Source organism: Ranitomeya imitator, chromosome 6, assembly GCF_032444005.1.
Source record: "Ranitomeya imitator isolate aRanImi1 chromosome 6, aRanImi1.pri, whole genome shotgun sequence".
In the NCBI taxonomy this organism is placed as follows: Eukaryota; Metazoa; Chordata; class Amphibia; order Anura; family Dendrobatidae; genus Ranitomeya; species Ranitomeya imitator.
The window spans coordinates 61,615,479-61,640,531 of NC_091287.1; the positions used below are offsets into that span (position 1 = coordinate 61,615,479).

Sequence of the window (25,053 nt, forward strand, 5' to 3'; positions counted from 1 at the left end):
CCCCCCGCCCCAAACGCAATCTGTAAAGTCGAAAGCTAAGTCCCTAGAATCAGCGCAGGCAGTGGATTCCCACGTCGCAGGAGAGGATACGGAGAGGTAAAACTCCCGTGCTCGCCTGTTGTTGGTTCGGGGAGATCGGAACCATGAAAGGATCCGTCGCCCCATTCGTCCATTGAAAAGGTAAAAAGAGTTTTTGGGGTCTGAATGGCAGACCCGTCCGTGTGCCTCCTATGGACACTAAGCAAGAACTGGTTAGCTGGGAGCCAGCAGGAGGGTGTATACTGCAGGGGAGGAGAGAACTTTCTTTGTGTTACTTAGTGTCAGCCTCCTAGTGACAGCAGCATACACCACGGGCTGTGTCCCCCAATGAGGTGAAGGAGAAAGAAACGTAGTAAAATACTAATTAATGCTAATACGACTTACTTCCTTGTTGGGTTCTACATTCTGGTTACGACGCCCCTTCTTGGCTCTTGGTTCCTGAGTCGCCTTCTGCTTGAAAGATTAAGGATGCAAAGTCAATGTAATCCTGCTAACATTGAACAGATCGGAAACCGACGGCCAGGAGATAATCTTTATATTGTGCAGAGCTTGTGCACGTTGGGTTTATGGCTAGTCTGCGTCTCAATTAGAGGAGCTGCAGGAAACAATACACAGACTTGTCTTGTTGCCCAGACAATATATCTCTTTATGTCTGCAGGAAACTAGGATGCATTGTGTGGAGGTCGTGTGAGGATGCAGGTGTACGCCAGGTGACTGTCACTCCCTACAAATGTCATCTATTACATTAATAAGAAACATAATCAAAGCAACTAAAATGAAGGCAGCTAAATCAAAGGCGCTAATGGTGGAAGTTGGGCTGTCTGTGGGTTTTATGTATAGCGGGGTGTACAGGTTAACTGGATTTTTTTTTTGCTACATTCTAGATTTTAGTTTTTTTAAAAAGAGAATGATTAGAAAATATATTTCACGTTTACTAATATGTTTCATTTACTATTGCACCAGTATTTAATGCTAGATCATTTGCAAATAATCTTCTCCATCTTGTAAAGCATTGGCATATCTCAGTGATCACCACCGAACCTGAAATGAAGGGGCTGCAATGCTGGGCCCCCCGCCTGAAGCTTCTACTGCCCTGTCGTGATCCTGGCCACCGAGCTGTGACGGGGCCGGATCCAGCCCCACTGACGTGATCATGGCCGAGCTGTGGTTTCCGGCACAGTGGGTGGTTGGGTATCTGCTCTGAATGGGAACGCTGCACTAGTGTCACCATCATTCCCAGGATCAGCGGCTGTCCCAGAGGTAATAATCCCACTAATCATAAAGAAATATGACGATACATCCCAAGGGGCTGTCCGAGGTAGGCTCTGTTCACATTCCCATTCTGGCCTCTGGATGCAAAGCTGCTGTGGTGGGTGATGCCAATATGACTGCACTGACTTACAATTGGGTTTAGCGTTCTCGCAGTTAGCCCGGGGTTTTGTGCTATCAAAATTGATGGATTCGTCAAAGGAAAGTGTAAAAGTAGATGTGAACATATAATTATTATTTATTATTATAGTGCCATTTATTCCATGGCGCTTTACATGTCCATATAACCCTACTAGGGGAGATCTGATGTAATAGAGAAGGTTCCTAGTATATAATGTATTAGAGCAGAAGATCAGAGGGGGTCCAGCTCCACTGAATGTTTCTGTATCCTGAGTGATTGTGAGGGTCTCTGAATCTGGACCCCTACCAATCTGTAGGGTGTTTTAAATAAAACACAACTCAGGAATAAAATCGTCTTTGTGGCGTTTATTGAACTTAAAGGGAACCTGTCATAAAAAAATGCTATTATCCCTCAGAGATGGAGTTCTGCCTGCTGGCCATACTGAGAGCCCCACTGCCAGGAGGAAACAAACTTTATTCCTCTCGGCAGCCTCCGGCTTCCAGTCATAGGGGTGCGGCCAGTGTGGCTTCAGCCACCGCTCAGTGCATAGTGAGTAGCAGCTTTAACCACGCCCCGCACTAACAGCCAGCCGCCTCTACTGCTGAGCCAGATGTCAGTCAGTGCCGGGCTGTGGCTACAACCGCCGCTCTCTATGCACTGAGCGGTGACTGAAGCCGTGCCGGCTGCACCCCTATGACTGGAAGCCCGAGGCTGCTGGAAGGAAATTAACTTTATTCCTCCCGGTAGCTTCTCAGTGCAGGACCCAGGCAGCATCAGAAAACTATTAACCTGCAGATTAAACCCATTTCTGCAGGTTAATAGTGTTTTTCTTATATGACAGGTTCCCTTTAGGGATATTTGGGAACAGTCCAGTGAGGAGAGCTCTGACTGGCTGAGAGCCCCTGACAGGACGATCTTCACAATTTCCCACCCAATGGTCCTTTTTAGTTGGCTGCAAACATTGTGTACAGCTTCTAAAGACCGTTAGGTCTAGAAATAAAAAGAACAAATTGACTGACGGCCCAGAGCGCGTTACAACCCCCTCCGATGAATGCACTCGCCTGCTCGTTGCTGGTCGATGAGATGCTGGATTCGGCTTCTTCCTCCCCTTTATCTTCTCCTTTGGATTTCCAGAAGCGGCCCTCACGTAGGAAGCGCTGGTGCAGCTGCAGCTCATCACAGGCCTTTTTCCAGCCCATGCTTCGCTTTACATGGAGTGAATGTACATTGACAGTGATTTCCTGAATATTCTCTGATGGGATCCAGGCCCTGATACACAATGGCAGATTTATTAATATTTCACTTTTATCTTATCACTTTACTGATACAAGTTAAAAAAGGTGGAAGAATGAAGAAAGTAGGATTTCTTACACTCTCCTTAGATATAAAGAGGCAAGTCATTCTCCTCCATTGACCTGACTTGCCGCTTGGAGCTGGGGCAGACATGCTAAGCCTCACTGATATTAGTCTTTTAACCCCTTCATTGTTTGCACCGGACTGCTGGTCCGTATGGGCTGCTGCATCTGGTACTAATCTTTAAATGGGTTGTCCATTATCGTAGACATATTTTTTTTCTTAATTACATCTATTTGGGGGCAAAATTAATATTTGCATTTGGTTTTCATTAAAAATGTTTTCTTTCACACTTTTTTTCTTGGCTACTGTAGGTCTTGGCTTCCCTGCAATTCTGTTTTTTTTCTTTCTGGCATTCACATGTTAATTATTTTTTTAATTTCATAGATCGGACTTTTACAGATGCAGAGGTACCAAATAAGATTAATTTATTATTAAAGCACCACTACTGCGGTTTTATTTTATTTCAGCAGCGGTGAAAGTTCCTTGACCCTAGTCTTTTACTCACCAGCTTCCGTCTTCAGCTGTCCCCGGCATTGCCTTCTTGGTAACGGTCACAAGCGCTCAGTGTAAGAGTACGAGACCCTCGTTCTGCCTCTCAGACTTCCATTAAGTTGTGACTTCTGGATCGCCCAGCAAACACTGGAGCGATCCGACAGGTCACAAACCGCTGGAGATCGACTAGAGCGGCGCCGGTAACAGATGAAGATGGCGGCTGGGGAGTATAATACTATGGGCAAGAAACAGATTAGTCGCATCACTCCAGCGGTAAAATTAAAAAAAAAACATAACTGGAGTGGTGCTTTAATTATTGTGTATTTAGACTGGAGAAAAGGGAATTTTTTTTTTAATCTTTTACTTTTTAGTCCCCTTAAGGGAGTTGAATCTCCAAATACATCCATTCTTCTATATACTGCAGTGCCACTGGGCTTCACAGAAGGACTAAGATAGCAGCCATTGAGGTCTTCGGCAGGTCCCGAGCTGCTAGGACCATTCATCTGTGACTGCGTTGTGATGGGAGAATGCCATAGGAGCCGATCCGTGTGCGCAGGCAATCAGTGCATTTAAATAATGTATATACTGTTAGCAATTGACATTTAAGTGGCTAAAAAGCAGCAGTTACAGGCAAGTGCTGGCGGCGTAATGGCATCGGCCAGGGATGGTGCAGGCTCAGCACCTGAGACTGCTCATACATACTATTACGCCCTACGTCAGGAAGGATTTAATTGGGGCAAAGCTACAGTTACCGACAGAGTCACACTGGTACGTATGGCACAAGGCCTACCACCGATCGGACCTCCACCTACCATGATGGCCCATCCTAAGCCTAAGATATTATTGTTAAGTTCTGGGAAAACTTCTTTAATACTAGGAAACGCAGGAGCCTTAGATATGCTGCACAATGTGAGATATAAAAGTCATTACTCGTTACTGATTGTCTCTGATCAAGCAATGGCTGCAACAACCAACATATGGGACGAGCAGATAATATCCATGAAGACATGACCTCCTCGCCGTCAGCTTCCTACACGAGCGTCATACACGCTCATTGCTCGCTATATATCCTGTCCTTCATTTTTATGCATTTTTCTATTATATATCAATGCAAATCCACCTCTCCCTACATAATAACGGCACCTTTGGTGATGATGGCCAAAGAAACGAACGTCCACTTGATTGTCTTCTCTCTGCATGATCTTAGCTGGCCAGAAGCCGAAGCCCTTCATCTTAGCCCAAACCAGCTCATGGTTGGGGATCTGTAATAAAATGCAACTGATCACTAGATCTGCTGTGATAACGCCAAGAAATGAAAAACAAAGAGTCAATGGTGTCCATTCATAATGAAGAGAAGGAAATACATACCGTATATACTCGAGTATAAGCCGACCCGAGTATAAGCCGACCCCCCTAATTTTGCCACAAAAAACTGGGAAAACTTATTGACTCGAGTATAAGCCTAGGGTGGAAATGCAGCATTTACCGGTGAATTTCAAAAATAAAAATAGATCATTATTTCCCCATAGCTGTGCCATATAGTGCTCTGCACCGTTCATATTTCCCCATAGGTGTGAACCATATAGTGCTCTGCACCGTTCATTGTGCCCCCTAGCTGTGCCATATACAGTGCTCTGCACCGTTCACTGTGCCCCCTAGCTGTGCCATATACGGTGCTCTGCACCGTTCATTGTGCCCCATAGATGTGCCATATACGGTGCTCTGCACCGTTCACTGTGCCCCCTAGCTGTGCCATATACGGTGCTCTGCACCGTTCATTGTGCCCCATAGCTGTGCCATATACGGTGCTCTGCACCGTTCACTGTGCCCCATAGCTGTGCCATATACGGTGCTCTGCACCGTTCACTGTGCCCCATACATAGCTGTGCTGTGCCATATACGGTGCTCTGCACCGTTCACTGTGCCCCATAGCTGTGCTGTGCCATATACGGTGCTCTGCACCGTTCACTGTGCCCCATACATAGCTGTGCTGTGCCATATACGGTGCTCTGCACCGTTCACTGTGCCCCATAGCTGTGCTGTGCCATATACGGTGCTCTGCACCGTTCACTGTGCCCCATACATAGCTGTGCTGTGCCATATACGGTGCTCTGCACCGTTCACTGTGCCCCATAGCTGTGCTGTGCCATATACGGTGCTCTGCACCGTTCACTGTGCCCCATAGCTGTGCTGTGCCATATACGGTGCTCTGCACCGTTCACTGTGCCCCATAGCTGTGCTGTGCCATATACGGTGCTCTGCACCGTTCACTGTGCCCCATAGATGCTCCACATAAATTTGTGCCGCCGCTGCCGCAATAAAGAAAAAAAAAACACATACTCACCTCCCTTGATTGCAGCTCCCGGCGTCTCGTTCCGGCGCCTCCATCTTCCCGGCGTCTCTGCTCTGACTGATCAGGCAGAGGGCGCCGCACACACTGTATGCGTCATCGCGCCCTCTGCCTGAACAGTCAGAGCAGAGACGCCGGGAAGATGGAGGCGCCGGCCGGGAAGATGGATCGGCGCCCGGCGGCTGGAACGAGGACAGGTGAATATGCTATACTTACCTAGTCCTGGCGATCCTCGCGCTGTCCCCTCCTGTCTTCGGTGCCGCAGCTTCTTTCTCTATCAGCGGTCACCGGCACCGCTGATTAGAGAAATGAATAGGCGGCTCCGCCCCTATGGGAGGTGGAGCCGCTTATTCATTTCTGTAATGAGCGGTCCCACGTGACTGCTGAAGAGGGGAAGAAGCTGCAGCACAGAAGCCCGTGGGACGGCAGGGACAGCGCGAGGATCGCTGGGACTAGGTAAGTATACCCCAGCGCCCTCACCCCCTCACCCGCCGACCCCACCGCTACCGTGACTCGAGTATAAGCCGAGGGGGGCACTTTCAGCCCAAAAATTTGGGCTGAAAATCTCGGCTTATACTCGAGTATATACGGTAACATAACTTTTACCTTTTATGTGGACTCCAAGATCCATTATATTGGGGAAGAAACCCCCCTTTTACATACAACCGGGTCATGTGTCATCTGATAACAGGGGGCTAAGGGTGTTTACAGAAGCCAGGTCCGCAGTGGTCAGCTCCTATCACCCCTCCCCTTGTTTACAAAGTCCTCTAACAAGACCTACGGACAGGGCTTGTACTGCTGTGACAACCCCTTTAAGGCTAGGTTCACATGTGGCAGGTTTATTGTGGATTCTGTAATAAGTCGAAAGTACAGCATTTTTCAGACTATGGGATGCACAGCAGGTATAGACAGCAGAAAAAGCGAAAAAATATTTTTTTATTAAAATTTCCCTGGTGGTGTAAAGTAGAAGGGACATTAGCACTAATTTTAATTCACTAGGATAGAAAATGGAGGTAACAAATGCATGCACCTTTATATACACACAGCTCTGCTACATGCACATTTATATAAACACAGCTCTACTACATGCACATTTATATAAACACAGCTCAGCTACATGCACATTTATATAAACACAGCTCTACTACATGCACCTTTATATACACACAGCTCAGCTACATGCACATTTATATACACACAGCTCTACTACATGCACATTTATATACATACACAGCTATGGTACACGCACCTTTATATACACACAGCTCTACTACATGCACATTTATATACATACACAGCTATGGTACACGCACCTTTATATACACACAGCTCTACTACATGCACCTTTATATACACACAGCTCTACTACATGCACATTTATATACACACAGCTCTGCTACATGCACATTTATATACACACAGTTCAGCTACATGCACATTTATATACACACAGCTCTACTACATGCACATTTATATACATACACAGCTCTACTACATGCACATTTATATACACACAGTTCAGCTACATGCACATTTATATACACACAGCTCTACTACATGCACATTTATATACACACAGCTCAGCTACATGCACATTTATATACACACAGCTCTACTACATGCACATTTATATACACACAGCTCAGCTACATGCACATTTATATACATACAGCTCAGCTACATGCACATTTATATACACACAGCTCTACTACATGCACATTTATATACACACAGCTCTACTACATGCACATTTATATACACACACAGCTCTACTACATGCACCTTTATATACACACAGCTCTACTACATGCACATTTATATACACACAGCTCAGCTACATGCACATTTATATACACACAGCTCAGCTACATGCACATTTATATACACACAGCTCAGCTACATGCACATTTATATACACACAGCTCTACTACATGCACATTTATATACACACAGTTCAGCTACATGCACATTTATATACACACAGCTCTACTACATGCACATTTATATACACACAGCTCAGCTACATGCACATTTATATACACACAGCTCAGCTACATGCACATTTATATACACACAGCTCAGCTACATGCACATTTATATACACACAGCTCAGCTACATGCACATTTATATACACACAGTTCAGCTACATGCACATTTATATACACACAGCTCTACTACATGCACATTTATATACACACAGCTCAGCTACATGCACATTTATATACACACAGCTCAGCTACATGCACATTTATATACACACAGCTCTACTACATGCACATTTATATACACACAGTTCAGCTACATGCACATTTATATACACACAGCTCTACTACATGCACATTTATATACACACAGCTCTACTACATGCACCTTTATATACACACAGCTCTACTACATGCACATTTATATAAACACAGCTCAGCTACATGCACATCTATATACACACAGCTCTACTACATGCACATTTATATACACACAGCTCAGCTACATGCACATCTATATACACACAGCTCTACTACATGCATATTTATATACACACAGCTCTGCTACATGCACATTTATATACACACAGCTCTGCTACATGCACATTTATATACACACAGCTCTGCTACATGCAGATTTATATACACACAGCTCTACTACATGCACATTTATATACACACAGCTCTGCTACATGCACATTTATATACACACAGCTCTACTACATGCACATTTATATACACACAGCTCTGCTACATGCACATTTATATACACACAGCTCTACTACATGCACATTTATATACACACAGCTCAGCTACATGCACATTTATATACACACAGCTCTACTACATGCACATTTATATACACACAGCTCTGCTACATGCACATTTATATACACACAGCTCTACTACATGCACATTTATATACACACAGCTCTACTACATGCACATTTATATACACACAGCTCAGCTACATGCACATTTATATACACACAGCTCTACTACATGCACATTTATATACACACAGCTCTACTACATGCACATTTATATACACACAGCTCTACTACATGCACATTTATATACACACAGCTCAGCTACATGCGCATTTATATACACACAGCTCTACTACATGCACATTTATATACACACAGCTCAGCTACATGCACATTTATATACACACAGCTCTACTACATGCACATTTATATACACACACAGCTATGCCACACGCACACTTATATACACACAGCTCTACTACATGCACATTTATATACACACAGCTCTACTACATGCACATTTATATACACACACAGCTCTACTACATGCAGATTTATATACACACAGCTCTACTACATGCACATTTATATACACACAGCTCTACTACATGCACATTTATATACACACACAGCTCTACTACATGCACATTTATATACACACACAGCTATGCTACACGCACACTTATATACACACAGCTCTACTACATGCACATTTATATACACACAGCTCTACTACATGCACATTTATATACACACAGCTCTGCTACATGCACATTTATATACACACAGCTCTGCTACATGCACATTTATATACACACAGCTCTGCGACATGCACATTTATATACACACAGCTCTGGTACATGCACATTTATATACACACAGCTCTGGTACATGCACATTTATATACACACAGCTCTGCTACATGCACATTTATATACACACAGCTCTGCTACATGCACATTTATATACACACAGCTCTGGTACATGCACATTTATATACACACAGCTCTACTACACGCACATTTATATACACAGACAGCTATGCTACATGCACATAAGCTGAATAAGATTATTATTAAGAAGGCAAGCTCTGCTGTGGGCTGCAATCTGGACTCTTTTGGGGAGGTAGTGGAGAAAAGAACTGAGAAAGTGTATGGCAATTATGAACAATAATGCACATCCACTATATGAGCTATTCATGAGACAGAAGAGCACCTTCAGTAACCGGCTAATACTTCTGATGTGTAAGAAGGAAAAATATAGGAAATCGTTTGTGCCAACTGCCATGGGAATGTACAACAATAACATTAGGGTTAAACCACCAAGGTGAATGTCTACTTATTTCTCTACATTTCAGTTCACCCGCTGTGTATGTCCTATTCTAATGTATAATGTTCTTCTGTCAACAAACTGTCATGTCAACCATGTAATTCCTTTATGATTTTTATGATTTAAGTTGTGCTGCTGTGATACCATAATTTCCCACGGGATCAATAAAGTGTATCGTATCGTATCGTACATTTATATACAAACACAGCTATGCTACACGCACATTTACGTATAGACACAGCTCTGCTACATGCATTTATGTATACACACAGCTCTGCTACATGCACATTTATATACACACAGCTTTACTACACGCACATTTATATACACACACAGCTTTACTACACGCACATTTATATACACACACAGCTCTGCTACATGTACACTTATATACACACAACTCTGCTTCATGTACATTTACATACACAGAACTCTGGTACATGCACATTTTTATATGCACACGGCTGCTACATGCACATTTACATATAGCTCTGCTACATGTATCTACTATATAATTGTCTAAGGGTCACTTCCGTCTTTCTGTCTGTCTTTCTTTCTGTCTGTCATGGATATTCATTGGTCGCGGTCTCGGTCTGTCATGGAAATCCAAGTCGCTGATTGATCGCGGCAAAACAGCCACAACCAATCAGCGACGGGTACAGTCCGGAAGAAAATGGCCGCTCCTTACTCCCCTCCGGTCACCACTAACACAGGGTTAATGCCGGCGCTAACGGACTGCGTTATGCCGCAGGTAACGCACTCCGTTACCGCCGCTATTAACCCTGTGTGTCCCCAACTTTTTAGTATTGATGCTGCCTATGCGGCATCAATAGTAAAAAAATGTAATGTTAAAAATAATAAAAAAACAAAAAACCTGCTATACTCACCCTCCGTAATCCGCCGAGCCGCGCGCGCCTGCCGCCATCTTCCGTTCCCGGCGATGCATTGCGAAATTACCCAGAAGACTTAGCGGTCTCACGAGACCGCTGCTATATACTTCGTAGGCAGTGTTATATACTAAGTGGGCTGTGTGATATACTCCGTGGGCTGTGCTATATATTACGTGGCCACTGTTATATACTGCGTGGGCCGTGTTACATACTACATGGCTGCTATATACTACGTGGGCTGTGCTATGTATTATGTGACCAGTGTTATATACTACGTCGCCTGTGTTATATACTGCATGGGCTGTGTTACTTGGTGCGTGGCTGTGTTATATAGTACGTGGCTGTGTTATATACTGCGTGGCTACTGTTATATATTGCGTGGCCTGTATTAACACATCGGGTATTCTACAATATGTATGTATATAGCAGGGACATAGTATATAGCACAGGTCACGTAGTATTTGTCTGCTATATACTACATGGCTCCTATATACTACGTGGCCTGTGCTATATACTATGTGGCTGCTATATAATACATAAATACATATTCTAGAATACCCGATGCGTTAGAATCGGGCCACCATCTAGTATTGATATACACACAGCTCTGCTACATGCACATTTATATACACCCAGCTCAGCTACATGCACATTTATATACACACAGCTCAGCTACATGCACATTTATATACACACAGCTCTGCTACATTCACATTTATATACACACAGCTCTGCTACATGCACATTTATATACACACAGCTCAGCTACATGCACATTTATATACACACAGCTCTGCTACATTCACATTTATATACACACAGCTCTGCTACATGCACATTTATATACACACAGCTCTACTACATGCACATTTATATACACCCAGCTCAGCTACATGCACATTTATATACACACAGCTCAGCTACATGCACATTTATATACACACAGCTCAGCTACATGCACATTTATATACACACAGCTCAGCTACATGCACATTTATATACACACAGCTCAGCTACATGCACATTTATATACACACAGCTCTGCTACATGCACATTTATATACACACAGCTCTGCTACATTCACATTTATATACACACAGCTCTGCTACATGCACATTTAAATACACACAGCTCTACTACATGCACATTTATATACACCCAGCTCAGCTACATGCACATTTATATACACACAGCTCAGCTACATGCACATTTATATACACACAGCTCAGCTACATGCACATTTATATACACACAGCTCTGCTACATGCACATTTATATACACACAGCTCTACTACATGCACATTTATATACACACAGCTCTGCTACATGCACATTTATATACACACAGCTCTACTACATGCACATTTATATACACACAGCTCTGCTACATGCACATTTATATACATACAGCTCAGCTACATGCACATTTATATACACACACTGAGCAGTGCGGGCAAGAGGAGAGACAGCAGTTCTTTCAGTGATCGGGAAGAACACGGTGTCAGCGTTCTCCATCTCATGAAGTTGCCTCTGGACTATAAGATGCGCACACTTTTTAGCAAGAGTTTTTCTGGCTAAAAAGTGCATCTTACATTTGAAAAATAAGGTACCTTGCTAGAAAATGTTCCACCATATCTGAACAGACCCCTAAGAGCGTGTGCCTGTACACACAGTAATACCTTGGTTTTGAGAAATAAATATAAAAGCTGACAGATACGTACGCATGGATAGCAGAACCAATTGTCAGGCCGAGCGTTCGACAAGTAGAAGCAATTTTTGCATAACTGCAGCTCATCCAACTGAAAGGAGAGAATAAAGTCGTCTTACACTGCTTAGGAAAAATACATGAAGGGTTTTCTTTACAAAAGAAGCATGAAGAGCAATGCAAGAGAAAAGTGGAGGAGTCGCCTAGAGCAGATTATTGGGGTACTACTCGCTGCTCAGTCACTTCTCCATTTTTTGACACACAATATTAAATTGTTCTCGTTATTGCACTTTGGTGGGTTACCGTACATTATCTCCTTCCACAAGTATTCCTGGTGTGCCAACCAAATGGTATCATTTTTATACATTGTTGATATAGTGGTAACATATTCTGCAGCGCAGTCCGGAGACGGTCATTATTTACCTTGCCTGCCCATAAAATGGGCTCACAAGCTAATTTCTCTCTAGTAGGAAAACCTACAAACGTCATGGAGATGTTCATTTAAAAAAAAGTCAAGTAGTTGGCGCTACTCAATTATTCCTCCTGGCACAGTTGTACAAACATTTAATTTGGCGATGTTGGACACACAGCAGTGGTGCTCAGTGATGGGTGAGCGCCGTGGATTATTTTCTACTACTGGACTCCTTATATGTGTTTAAGGGAGTCTGTCGGCACATAATGACTGTTCAAACCAAGCACAGGCACTCGGTGCACCGTGGCGTGGCCAGATAGTTCAGTGCACCTTCCAGCCTTACTTGGTTTTCGGCTATCTTCCCCTCTTCTTTGATTGACAGCTCTGGCTTTATAGAGCCAGGAAAGGGAGGAGATAGATGGAAACAAATAAGTGGGAAGGCGTACTGAACTGTTTGGCCGCGAGCGCCTGTGCTTGGTTTGAACAGTCATTCTGTGCTGACAGGCTGCCTTTCACCGCTATAGGGAAATGGTCAGCAGACTGGAACGCTGGATACTGCCCTGACCAGCACTACAGATAGCTGCTGCTGAGCGAATCGCTTTCACAGGGGTGACGGGATGTGACCCCTACATACCCCTGCAATCAGCAGGACGATAGATGCATGGTGGTGAGTTTTCGACACTGTACATTAGGCCGTGTTCACACCTACGTTCAGTCATCCTTTTATCGGTTCTGGTTTTAGGTAAAAGACAAATAGAAATAATGTCAAAAAGGATCCGTGGCATAATTGATGCAAATGCAGCAGAGGGGCCCCACTGATTATTTTGGGGTCCTTTTGGATTCCCAGTTTGTGTCAGTTTTAAAACAGAAGAAAAAGTGCCGTCTGCAGAACGGTTTCTTGCTTGCTAAAAACAAACACATCACTGATCCCAGGCGGACCCCATATTAATCAAGTATCATCAGTTATCTGTTTCTGACATTAATTCCATTTGTCTGACCCCCAAAATCTAATAAACAAAATGTGCAAAAATAGGTATGAACCCTCCCCAGCTGCTGTTATCAGTTACTGCATGTGTAGGCGTATACGGGGGTCAGAGCCCACCATCTCTGAGGCCACGTGGACTTGTAGCCTTAACGTCTAACACTTCTGCTGCCACCTTGGCTTCCTCGCTCCTGGGCTACCGGCCGCAGCTCAGCTTACCTCATGACACGTGTCCTTGTACAGAACCTTGGCCACGTCGGCCTGCTCGCTGTCATCTGTAATGATTACAACAGAGCGCGTGTTATCCGATCAGGCCTGCAGCATTACGTTACAAGACCCCACAACTGCCTCCTGCAAGCCCCATGTAGAAGGAAAAATCATATTGTGACTTTACGGGAAAGCATAAAATGCAATGTCTGCACAAGTCATCACACAGCCATGGCTCGGGGGATACAGGGGTACCTACAGGTGTAGCTCCGGGCCCAGCATTTCCTGGAGCCATGGCGGCTCCCCGGGGTGGCACTGGCACAATATGGTGCTACATGGCAGATTAGTATTGTGCTGGGGGTCCCGCTAAAGCCATAGTGTCCCTGCTGGGCTGAGGCTTATCGGAGTATACAAACATGGCTGCTTTCTTTCAAAAATGGTCACCGCAGCGGTCTACAGAGTGTGTATGTTACTCTAGCTCAGCTCAATGACGCACTCCTGCAATACCACATACAACCTGCAGACTGGTGTGGCGCTGTTGCTGAAAGAAAGCATACAATATATTTCTAACTGTGGACAAGCCATTAAATCTACACTACATCACCTCCATAGAAAATAATGGTGTTGTGCAGAAGGAGCTGAGCGTCGGCTTTGAACTCTTCGTAATTCTTGTACTTTCCTTCAGTTACTTTCTGGAAAGAAAAAAGTAAAAATAAATCAGAGGTTAAAGATTTACAGGGAGAAACTGAAGTCATTCTCTTGTACTGTCAGTTCAGAATCTTAGTCCGTATTATGACTCCATATTACACAGAACCATAATGGGACCCCACTGGACCCGTGTACCCCTCCGATTTATACAGCGGCTTATTTCAGACTCAGTTCGATCCCGAGTAAGAAACTTGCAGAAGTATACCGGCTTTAAATAATATGTAAAATGAAAACTACATAGCAAATAATATGGCTCCTCACAGCCGGTCATTGCAAAATCCAAAACGCACATGCCATCACTTTATGGTAGGAGGGGGTCCAACCACTGGGTCAGAAGTGCTGGTATAGGGGTGCGATACTCGAAGGGCCCGATTCATTATTTGCAGGATTTTTGTTGCCTTGCCGTATTCCTTAACTTATTTATGCCCCAAGTTTTTCAAAATAGCGCCCACTGTGCATGAATTTTGCGCAAAATCAAAAATGCTCCATAAGTTTCAGTGTTTAACGTTAGCGTAAAAAAAAAAAGTTGCACTTTTTTTTTTTTTAAAACGTTGCACAAAATTTTAGACGTATATAAAATCATTGTTGGGGGCAGAGGGGGACTGGAGGACATTCCTGCAAACATTTTGTAAGTTTTAAAAAAAGTCGCCATTGATGAATCAGCCGAAAACATCTGGAAACCCTGAACGCCAGCAAAAAAAAACCCCACAGACGGACACGTGTAAAACAGAATTTTAAAAAGGTGCCAATTAGAAGAAAAATAAGGCACAGATGAAAAATAGGCCAAAAAAAATTCTGCGCCTGAAAGTGACCCGTGCTGAAAATGTCAATATATGTGGTGGAAATCCTAAGCATTTCAGCAGCGAAATCGGTAACAAAATCCACAGAGTTTTCGGCAGATTCTGCTGCGTCGTTTTCGTTATGGCGACTGTGGAGTGGATCAGTGTCACACACATGTACGCCAGTCATAAGAAGAGCGTATAGAAACTCATTTTCAGAGGTAGAACGTGATGTTGCAGCAGCTCGGTGGGTTGTTGATAGGAAGGCTGCCTTCACACATCAGGTTTATGTTTCATTTATTCCCTTTAATACATAAGTGTCTTGTAATAGCAGAAATGAGAGTGAGTGACGAGGGCAGATGTGGATGGCTGGGCAGATATGTGCCTACCTCATTAATAGTGGCGACATCGATGGCGGTGTGCACCAACCGTCTGTACATGGGATGCTTACTGTCCTTCCCTTTCTTGTTCAGCTCAATTGCCTGGAAAAGAAGACACAGAGTTTAGTTTAAAAGCCGATTTTCCCATATTCAGAAAGTCTTCATCAGTCAGTAAGAGACGAGGGCGTGATGGTGGAAGCGGCGAGCCCGCAGCACCTTACACAGCTCACTTTTTTAGTCACGTGCATCAGGAAATTGCAATAGTGAAGCACCCCTTGAAGTGTTTAAGGGGTTGTCCAGGCTTGGAGTAAAAGAGTTAAAGTACTCAGTGCCTGCAGACTTGTGAATCCTCGCAGTGCGCGCACTGCACACTGTCAGGATTCTCCAGTGCTGGAACGTGTGGTCATATAACTACAAGTATGCGATTACATAAATCCGGCCACATTCCAACTAGATGTGTCCGGCCTTCACGTCTAGTCGGCACATAACCGCATGTATGCAAATCATATCCTTGCAGTCACACACCCGTCACTCCCGGAAAATCCAGACAAGGCGTTGTGAAGGTTCATAGAGTGACTACAGACTTGAACCCCAAGCCTGGACGACAACCCACTTTAAGGGGAGTCTATGAGTACAAAATGACTGTTCAAACCAAACACAGGAGCTGTGCTGTCTGGCCACGCCGAGGGAGCGCTGAGCGCCCGTGATTGACCTGAACAGTCATTTTAGGAGTTGGTAAAAAAAAAAAAAGAATTAGGTTCCGTCCACATTGGACTCCTAAGCTGTAGATTTTCAGGAAAAAAAACCTGCAACGTATTAAAAACAGCAGCATTGTGCTATGTAATGGGTAAAAATGATGACAAATATGCAACATCACTGCAAAGAAACCGCGACACAGGACACACAATTTGGTGCAGATTTTGCATGCAAATTTCTTATTTTTCAGGAAAATTTGCAGCATATCAGTCTTGTGTGGACGAACCGTAAGGCCAAGTTCTATGAATTCTCAGCCCAGTCACATCCACATATTGTGGACGCAGCAGTGTCACTGCACACCACCAGGGGGCTCCTCTGCATCACAGATGATACCACAACTGTAAAATGAATGAGGTTAGTCCATATGATTGCTTTTGTGTGGAAAGTCCTTCATGTAACAGCACTGGTGTGTGCTGGATAATATACCGGGCTTCTAGCGCCGGATGCTAGTCTAGAACAGACCAGTAACAAGTACGGCACATGCACTTGGGTCTACGATGACAAAAAAATCATAGTCAGATGATAATGAGGATCTGTCACCATGTCTGATTTATTGGACAAACATTCCCCACAATATAGCAATTTTGGAACATCTTTTCTTATATCTCAGTGTTCTGCGCTTCCTCAGTTACACCGTCTAGACCTGGCTGTAACCAATCAGCATTTCAGGGGAGTGTGTCAGCAGTGATTGGACAGTGTCAGTGTGTCAGCAGTGATTGGACAGTGTCAGCAGTGATTGGACAGTGTCAGTGTGTCAGCAGTGATTGGACAGTGTCAGCAGTGATTGGACAGTGTCAGCAGTGATTGGACAGTGTCAGTGTGTCAGCAGTGATTGGACAGTGTCAGCAGCGATTGGACAGTGTCAGCAGTGATTGGACAGTGTCAGTGTGTTAGCAGTGATTGGACAGTGTCAGCAGTGATTGGACAGTGTCAGTGTGTCAGCAGTGATTAGACAGTGTCAGTGTGTCAGCAGTGATTGGACAGTGTCAGCAGTGATTGGACAGTGTCAGCAGTGATTGGACAGTGTCAGCAGTGATTGGACAGTGTCAGCAGTGATTGGACAGTGTCAGTGTGTCAGCAGTGATTGGACAGTGTCAGCAGCGATTGGACAGTGTCAGCAGTGATTGGACAGTGTCAGTGTGTCAGCAGTGATTGGACAGTGTCAGTGTGTCAGCAGTGATTGGACAGTGTCAGTGTGTCAGCAGCGATTGGACAGTGTCAGCAGTGATTGGACAGTGTCAGTGTGTCAGCAGTGATTGGACAGTGTCAGCAGTGATTGGACAGTGTCAGCAGTGATTGGACAGTGTCAGTGTGTCAGCAGTGATTGGACAGTGTCAGCAGCGATTGGACAGTGTCAGCAGTGATTGGACAGTGTCAGTGTGTTAGCAGTGATTGGACAGTGTCAGCAGTGATTGGACAGTGTCAGTGTGTCAGCAGTGATTGGACAGTGTCAGCAGTGATTGGACAGTGTCAGCAGTGATTGGACAGTGTCAGCAGTGATTGGACAGTGTCAGTGTGTCAGCAGTGATTGGACAGTGTCAGCAGCGATTGGACAGTGTCAGCAGTGATTGGACAGTGTCAGTGTGTCAGCAGTGATTGGACAGTGTCAGCAGCGATTGGACAGTGTCAGCAGTGATTGGACAGTGTCAGTGTGTCAGCAGTGATTGGACAGTGTCAGCAGTGATTGGACAGTGTCAGTGTGTCAGCAGTGATTGGACAGTGTCAGCAGCGATTGGACAGTGTCAGCAGTGATTGGACAGTGTCAGTGTGTTAGCAGTGATTGGACAGTGTCAGCAGTGATTGGACAGTGTCAGTGTGTCAGCAGTGATTAGACAGTGTCAGTGTGTCAGCAGTGATTGGACAGTGTCAGCAGTGATTGGACAGTGTCAGCAGTGATTGGACAGTGTCAGCAGTGATTGGACAGTGTCAGTGTGTCAGCAGTGATTGGACAGTGTCAGCAGCGATTGGACAGTGTCAGCAGTGATTGGACAGTGTCAGTGTGTTAGCAGTGATTGGACAGTGTCAGCAGTGATTGGACAGTGTCAGCAGTGATTGGACAGTGTCAGTGTGTCAGCAGTGATTGGACAGTGTCAGTGTGTCAGCAGTGATTGGACAGTGTCAGTGTGTCAGCAGTGATTGGACAGTGTCAGTGTGTTAGCAGTGATTGGACAGTGTCAGCAGTGATTGGACAGTGTCAGCAGTGATTAGACAGTGTCAGTGTGTCAGCAGTGATTGGACAGTGTCAGCAGTGATTGGACAGTGTCAGTGTGTTAGCAGTGATTGGACAGTGTCAGTGTGTTAGCAGTGATTGGACAGTGTCAGCAGTGATTGGACAGTGTCAGCAGTGATTGGACAGTGTCAGTGTGTCAGCAGTGATTGGACAGTGTCAGTGTGTCAGCAGTGATTGGACAGTGTCAGCAGTGATTGGACAGTGTCAGCAGTGATTGGACAGTGTCAGCAGCGATTAGACAGTGTCAGTGTGACTGCAGTGATTAGCCAGTGTCAGTGTGCCAGCAGCGATTGGACAGTGTCAGCAGTGATTGGACAGTGTCAGTGTGTCAGCAGTGATTGGACAGTGTCAGTGTGTCAGCAGTGATTGGACAGTGTCAGTGTGTCAGCAGTGATTGGACAGTGTCAGTGTGTCAGCAGTGATTGGACAGTGTCAGTGTGTCAGCAGTGATTGGACAGTGTCAGCAGTGATTGGACAGTGTCAGTGTGTCAGCAGTGATTGGACAGTGTCAGTGTGTCAGCAGTGATTGGACAGTGTCAGTGTGTCAGCAGTGATTGGACAGTGTCAGTGTGTCAGCAGTGATTGGACAGTGTCAGTGTGTTAGCAGTGATTGGACAGTGTCAGCAGTGATTGGACAGTGTCAGCAGTGATTGGACAGTGTCAGTGTGTTAGCAGTGATTGGACAGTGTCAGCAGTGATTGGACAGTGTCAGCAGTGATTGGACAGTGTCAGTGTGTCAGCAGTGATTGGACAGTGTCAGCAGTGATTGGACAGTGTCAGTGTGTTAGCAGTGATTGGACAGTGTCAGTGTGTTAGCAGTGATTGGACAGTGTCAGCAGTGATTGGACAGTGTCAGCAGTGATTGGACAGTGTCAGTGTGTCAGCAGTGATTGGACAGTGTCAGTGTGTCAGCAGTGATTGGACAGTGTCAGTGTGTCAGCAGTGATTGGACAGTGTCAGTGTGTCAGCAGTGATTGGACAGTGTCAGTGTGTCAGCAGTGATTGGACAGTGTCAGTGTGTCAGCAGTGATTGGACAGTGTCAGTGTGTCAGCAGTGATTGGACAGTGTCAGTGTGTCAGCAGTGATTGGACAGTGTCAGTGTGTCAGCAGTGATTGGACAGTGTCAGTGTGTCAGCAGTGATTGGACAGTGTCAGTGTGTTAGCAGTGATTGGACAGTGTCAGCAGTGATTGGACAGTGTCAGCAGTGATTGGACAGTGTCAGTGTGTTAGCAGTGATTGGACAGTGTCAGCAGTGATTGGACAGTGTCAGCAGTGATTGGACAGTGTCAGTGTGTCAGCAGTGATTGGACAGTGTCAGCAGTGATTGGACAGTGTCAGTGTGTTAGCAGTGATTGGACAGTGTCAGTGTGTTAGCAGTGATTGGACAGTGTCAGCAGTGATTGGACAGTGTCAGCAGTGATTGGACAGTGTCAGTGTGTCAGCAGTGATTGGACAGTGTCAGTGTGTCAGCAGTGATTGGACAGTGTCAGTGTGTCAGCAGTGATTGGACAGTGTCAGTGTGTCAGCAGTGATTGGACAGTGTCAGCAGTGATTAGACAGTGTCAGTGTGACTGCAGTGATTAGCCAGTGTCAGTGTGCCAGCAGTGATTGGACAGTGTCAGTGTGCCAGCAGTGATTGGACAGTGTCAGTGTGTCAGCAGTGATTGGACAGTGTCAGTGTGTCAGCAGTGATTGGACAGTGTCAGCAGTGATTAGACAGTGTCAGTGTGTTAGCAGTGATTAGCCAGTGTCAGTGTGCCAGCAGCGATTGGACAATGTCAGCAGTGATTGGACAGTGTCAGTGTGTCAGCAGTGATTGGACAGTGTCAGTGTGTCAGCAGTGATTGGACAGTGTCAGTGTGTCAGCAGTGATTGGACAGTGTCAGTGTGTCAGCAGTGATTGGACAGTGTCAGTGTGTCAGCAGTGATTGGACAGTGTCAGTGTGTCAGCAGTGACTGGACAGTGTCAGTGTGTCAGCAGTGACTGGACAGTGTCAGTGTGTCAGCAGTGATTGGACAGTGTCAGCAGTGATTGGACAGTGTCAGCAGTGATTGGACAGTGTCAGCAGTGATTGGACACTGTCAGTGTGTCAGCAGTGATTGGACAGTGTCAGTGTGTCAGCAGTGATTGGACAGTGTCAGTGTGTCAGCAGTGATTGGACAGTGTCAGTGTGTCAGCAGTGATTGGACAGTGTCAGTGTGTCAGCAGTGATTGGACACTGTCAGTGTGTCAGCAGTGATTGGACAGTATCAGTGTGTCAGCAGTGATTGGACAGTGTCAGCAGTGATTGGACAGTGTCAGTGTGTTAGCAGTGATTAGACAGTGTCAGTGTGATTGCAGTGATTGGACAGTGTCAGTGTGTCAGCAGTGACTGGACAGTGTCAGTGTGTCAGCAGTGACTGGACAGTGTCAGTGTGTCAGCAGTGATTGGACAGTGTCAGCAGTGATTGGACAGTGTCAGCAGTGATTGGACAGTGTCAGCAGTGATTGGACAGTGTCAGTGTGTCAGCAGTGATTGGACAGTGTCAGCAGTGATTGGACAGTGTCAGCAGTGTTTGGACAGTGTCAGTGTGTCAGCAGTGATTGGACAGTGTCAGTGTGTCAGCAGTGATTGGACAGTGTCAGTGTGTCAGCAGTGATTGGACACTGTCAGTGTGTCAGCAGTGATTGGACACTGTCAGTGTGTCAGCAGTGATTGGACACTGTCAGTGTGTCAGCAGTGATTGGACAGTATCAGTGTGTCAGCAGTGATTGGACAGTGTCAGCAGTGATTAGACAGTGTCAGCAGTGATTAGACAGTGTCAGTGTGTTAGCAGTGATTAGACAGTCTCAGTGTGATTGCAGTGATTGGACAGTGTCAGCAGTGATTGGACAGTGTCAGTGTGTCAGCAGTGACTGGACAGTGTCAGTGTGTCAGCAGTGACTGGACAGTGTCAGTGTGTCAGCAGTGATTGGACAGTGTCAGCAGTGATTGGACAGTGTCAGCAGTGATTGGACAGTGTCAGTGTGTCAGCAGTGATTGGACAGTGTCAGTGTGTCAGCAGTGATTGGACAGTGTCAGTGTGTCAGCAGTGATTGGACAGTGTCAGTGTGTCAGCAGTGATTGGACAGTGTCAGTGTGTCAGCAGTGATTGGACAGTATCAGTGTGTCAGCAGTGATTGGACAGTGTCAGCAGTGATTGGACAGTGTCAGCAGTGATTAGACAGTGTCAGTGTGTTAGCAGTGATTAGACAGTGTCAGTGTGATTGCAGTGATTGGACAGTGTCAGTGTGTCAGCAGTGACTGGACAGTGTCAGTGTGTCAGCAGTGACTGGACAGTGTCAGTGTGTCAGCAGTGATTGGACAGTGTCAGCAGTGATTGGACAGTGTCAGCAGTGATTGGACAGTGTCAGCAGTGATTGGACAGTGTCAGCAGTGATTGGACAGTGTCAGCAGTGATTGGACACTGTCAGTGTGTCAGCAGTGATTGGACAGTGTCAGTGTGTCAGCAGTGATTGGACAGTGTCAGTGTGTCAGCAGTGATTGGACAGTGTCAGTGTGTCAGCAGTGATTGGACACTGTCAGTGTGTCAGCAGTGATTGGACACTGTCAGTGTGTCAGCAGTGATTGGACAGTATCAGTGTGTCAGCAGTGATTGGACAGTGTCAGCAGTGATTGGACAGTGTCAGTGTGTTAGCAGTGATTAGACAGTGTCAGTGTGATTGCAGTGATTGGACAGTGTCAGTGTGATTGCAGTGATTGGACAGTGTCAGCAGTGACTGGACAGTGTCAGTGTGTCAGCAGTGATTGGACAGTGTCAGTGTGTCAGCAGTGATTGGACAGTGTCAGCAGTGATTGGACAGTGTCAGCAGTGATTGGACAGTGTCAGTGTGTCAGCAGTGATTGGACACTGTCAGTGTGTCAGCAGTGATTGGACACTGTCAGTGTGTCAGCAGTGATTGGACAGTATCAGTGTGTCAGCAGTGATTGGACAGTGTCAGCAGTGATTGGACAGTGTCAGCAGTGATTGGACAGTGTCAGCAGTGATTAGACAGTGTCAGCAGTGATTAGACAGTGTCAGTGTGTTAGCAGTGATTAGACAGTGTCAGTGTGATTGCAGTGATTGGACAGTGTCAGTGTGATTGCAGTGATTGGACAGTGTCAGTGTGTCAGCAGTGATTGGACAGTGTCAGTGTGTCAGCAGTGATTGGGCAGTGTCAGTACTGATTGGACAGTGTCAGTGTGACTGCAGTGATTAGCCAGTGTCAGTGTGCCAGCAGTGATTGGACAGTGTCAGCAGTGACTGGACAGTGTCAGTGTGTCAGCAGTGACTGGACAGTGTCAGTGTGTCAGCAGTAATTGGACAGTGTCAGTGTGTCAGCAGTGATTGGACAGTGTCAGTGTGTCAGCAGTGATTGGACAGTGTCAGCAGTGATTGGACAGTGTCAGCAGTGATTGGACAGTGTCAGTGTGTTAGCAGTGATTAGACAGTGTCAGTAGTGATTGGACAGTGTCAGCAGTGATTGGACAGTGTCAGCAGTGATTGGACAGTGTCAGTGTGTTAGCAGTGATTAGACAGTGTCAGTAGTGATTGGACAGTGTCAGTGTGTCAGCAGTGATTGGACAGTGTCAGTGTGTCAGCAGTGATTAGACAGTGTCAGTAGTGAATGGACAGTGTCAGTGTGTCAGCAGTGATTGGACAGTGTCAGTGTGTCAGCAGTGATTGGACAGTGTCAGCAGTGATTGGACAGTGTCAGCAGTGATTGGACAGTGTCAGTGTGTTAGCAGTGATTAGACAGTGTCAGTGTGTTAGCAGTGATTGGACAGTGTCAGTAGTGAATGGACAGTGTCAGTGTGTCAACAGTGATTGGACAGTGTCAGTGTGTCAACAGTGATTGGACAGTGTTAGCAGTGATTGGACAGTGTCAGTGTGTCAACAGTGATTGGATAGTGTCAGTGTCAGTGTGTCAACAGTGATTGGACAGTGTCAGTGTGTCAGCAGTGATTGGACAGTGTCAGTGTGTCAGCAGTGATTGGACAGTGTCAGTGTGTGTAGGGACACCTTCTTTTCTAGGAACGGCAGCACACCGCGCTATAAGAGAACATGGTAATTACGTCACATCCCATTATGTACCATAGTCAGTTATACGACATTAATGTCCCTCAGTGTATTTCTCTGGTAGTACGACTCTTAGTTGAACGCTGTCATGGATCACGGAGGCAGCAATGTTTTATTAATTATTCCTTCAGTCAGACCGGGTGTAGATTGCACGCTGCCATAATGAAGGAATGATTAACTAAACCGGTGGTAAGGTGATCTTCTGAAAGTCTTGTCTATCTGTGTCCTGCTTGGAAGGCCTAGCGGTCCCTGATCACATGCCGCTCTTTGAGGCGAGAATCATTTGAACAATCGTCCCCGTTGTCTTGGATGAGAGAACCTATGGCCGCCTGACCGTAGCCTGACCATGGTGCTCTAGGGTTTACTGATCACCGGGCAATTAGTATAATTAGTGATGGAGTAAGGCATCATTCCGATGTCCAACGTTCTCCTACCTGTGCCATCTGTGGTTCTCACCATAGCCTCGCTCGTTCCTGTGACTATGGGGCCATTCACATATCCATGATTTTTCGAAGACGTCTAATTCTGAGCCGACTGTCAGATCAGCAGTGTAAGTCTAAGGGTCCACGAGAAAATGGGACTGCACTTGGATGACATCTGAGTGTGGTCCCATTTTCACGGACTAAAAGTCATGTAGGAGGTGAAGAAACTTTTTTTTTTTCTCCATGTAGGAGATAAACTGACATCACTCAGCTCAAACTCTGATCAAAATACGTACGTGAGAAAAAACGGACGTCTGAATGAGGCCCAACGCAGCCCATCGTCATGCACTGACCTATCGTCACACGCCCTACAGAAGGTCTAGATGGCCACCGACATGACAGAAAGCTTAGCCGTAACAATCTACTATGACGTCTGCGATGAAATAAGGCGGCGAGGAAAGAAAATACAGAAATGAGAACAAGACATAAATGAGAGAACCATGGCTGCTCCGGCAAGATGTGATCACCATGTGCTCGAGAAGTGTCACCTACCCTCTCCTTCATGCGGGACACAATGAATCGCAGGTATTTACCCATCTCCTGCTTGTTGGCGTTTTTCTTCTTCAAAGTCTAAAGAACAAAGGAAAAGTCAAAAGGTACAAGAGCCGGCGTCACCGCCATGTGAGCGCCTACAGGAGGCGTGCGGGGTACAGAAGACACAGGCCCGGTATAATGCAGGGTGTGGACGGTGAGGGAACCACAGTGCGTCC

At 45.6% G+C, this 25,053-nt stretch overlaps 1 protein-coding gene across 1 annotated transcript in view; it reads right to left on the reverse strand.

Annotated features, from left to right (window-relative positions):
- ZMYND11 (zinc finger MYND-type containing 11) overlaps positions 1 to 25,053 on the reverse strand; it is a 69,340-nt gene that overhangs the window by 8,528 nt on the left and 35,759 nt on the right. Inside the window, exons 6-13 of the mRNA XM_069729710.1 lie at positions 24,836 to 24,913; positions 15,783 to 15,875; positions 14,511 to 14,598; positions 13,919 to 13,974; positions 12,322 to 12,399; positions 4,421 to 4,539; positions 2,491 to 2,698; positions 424 to 489 (exon numbers count right to left, since the gene is read on the reverse strand). Of these exons, the coding sequence (XP_069585811.1) occupies positions 424 to 489; positions 2,491 to 2,698; positions 4,421 to 4,539; positions 12,322 to 12,399; positions 13,919 to 13,974; positions 14,511 to 14,598; positions 15,783 to 15,875; positions 24,836 to 24,913 (786 nt within the window). The remainder of the gene's footprint in view (positions 1 to 423; positions 490 to 2,490; positions 2,699 to 4,420; positions 4,540 to 12,321; positions 12,400 to 13,918; positions 13,975 to 14,510; positions 14,599 to 15,782; positions 15,876 to 24,835; positions 24,914 to 25,053) is intronic.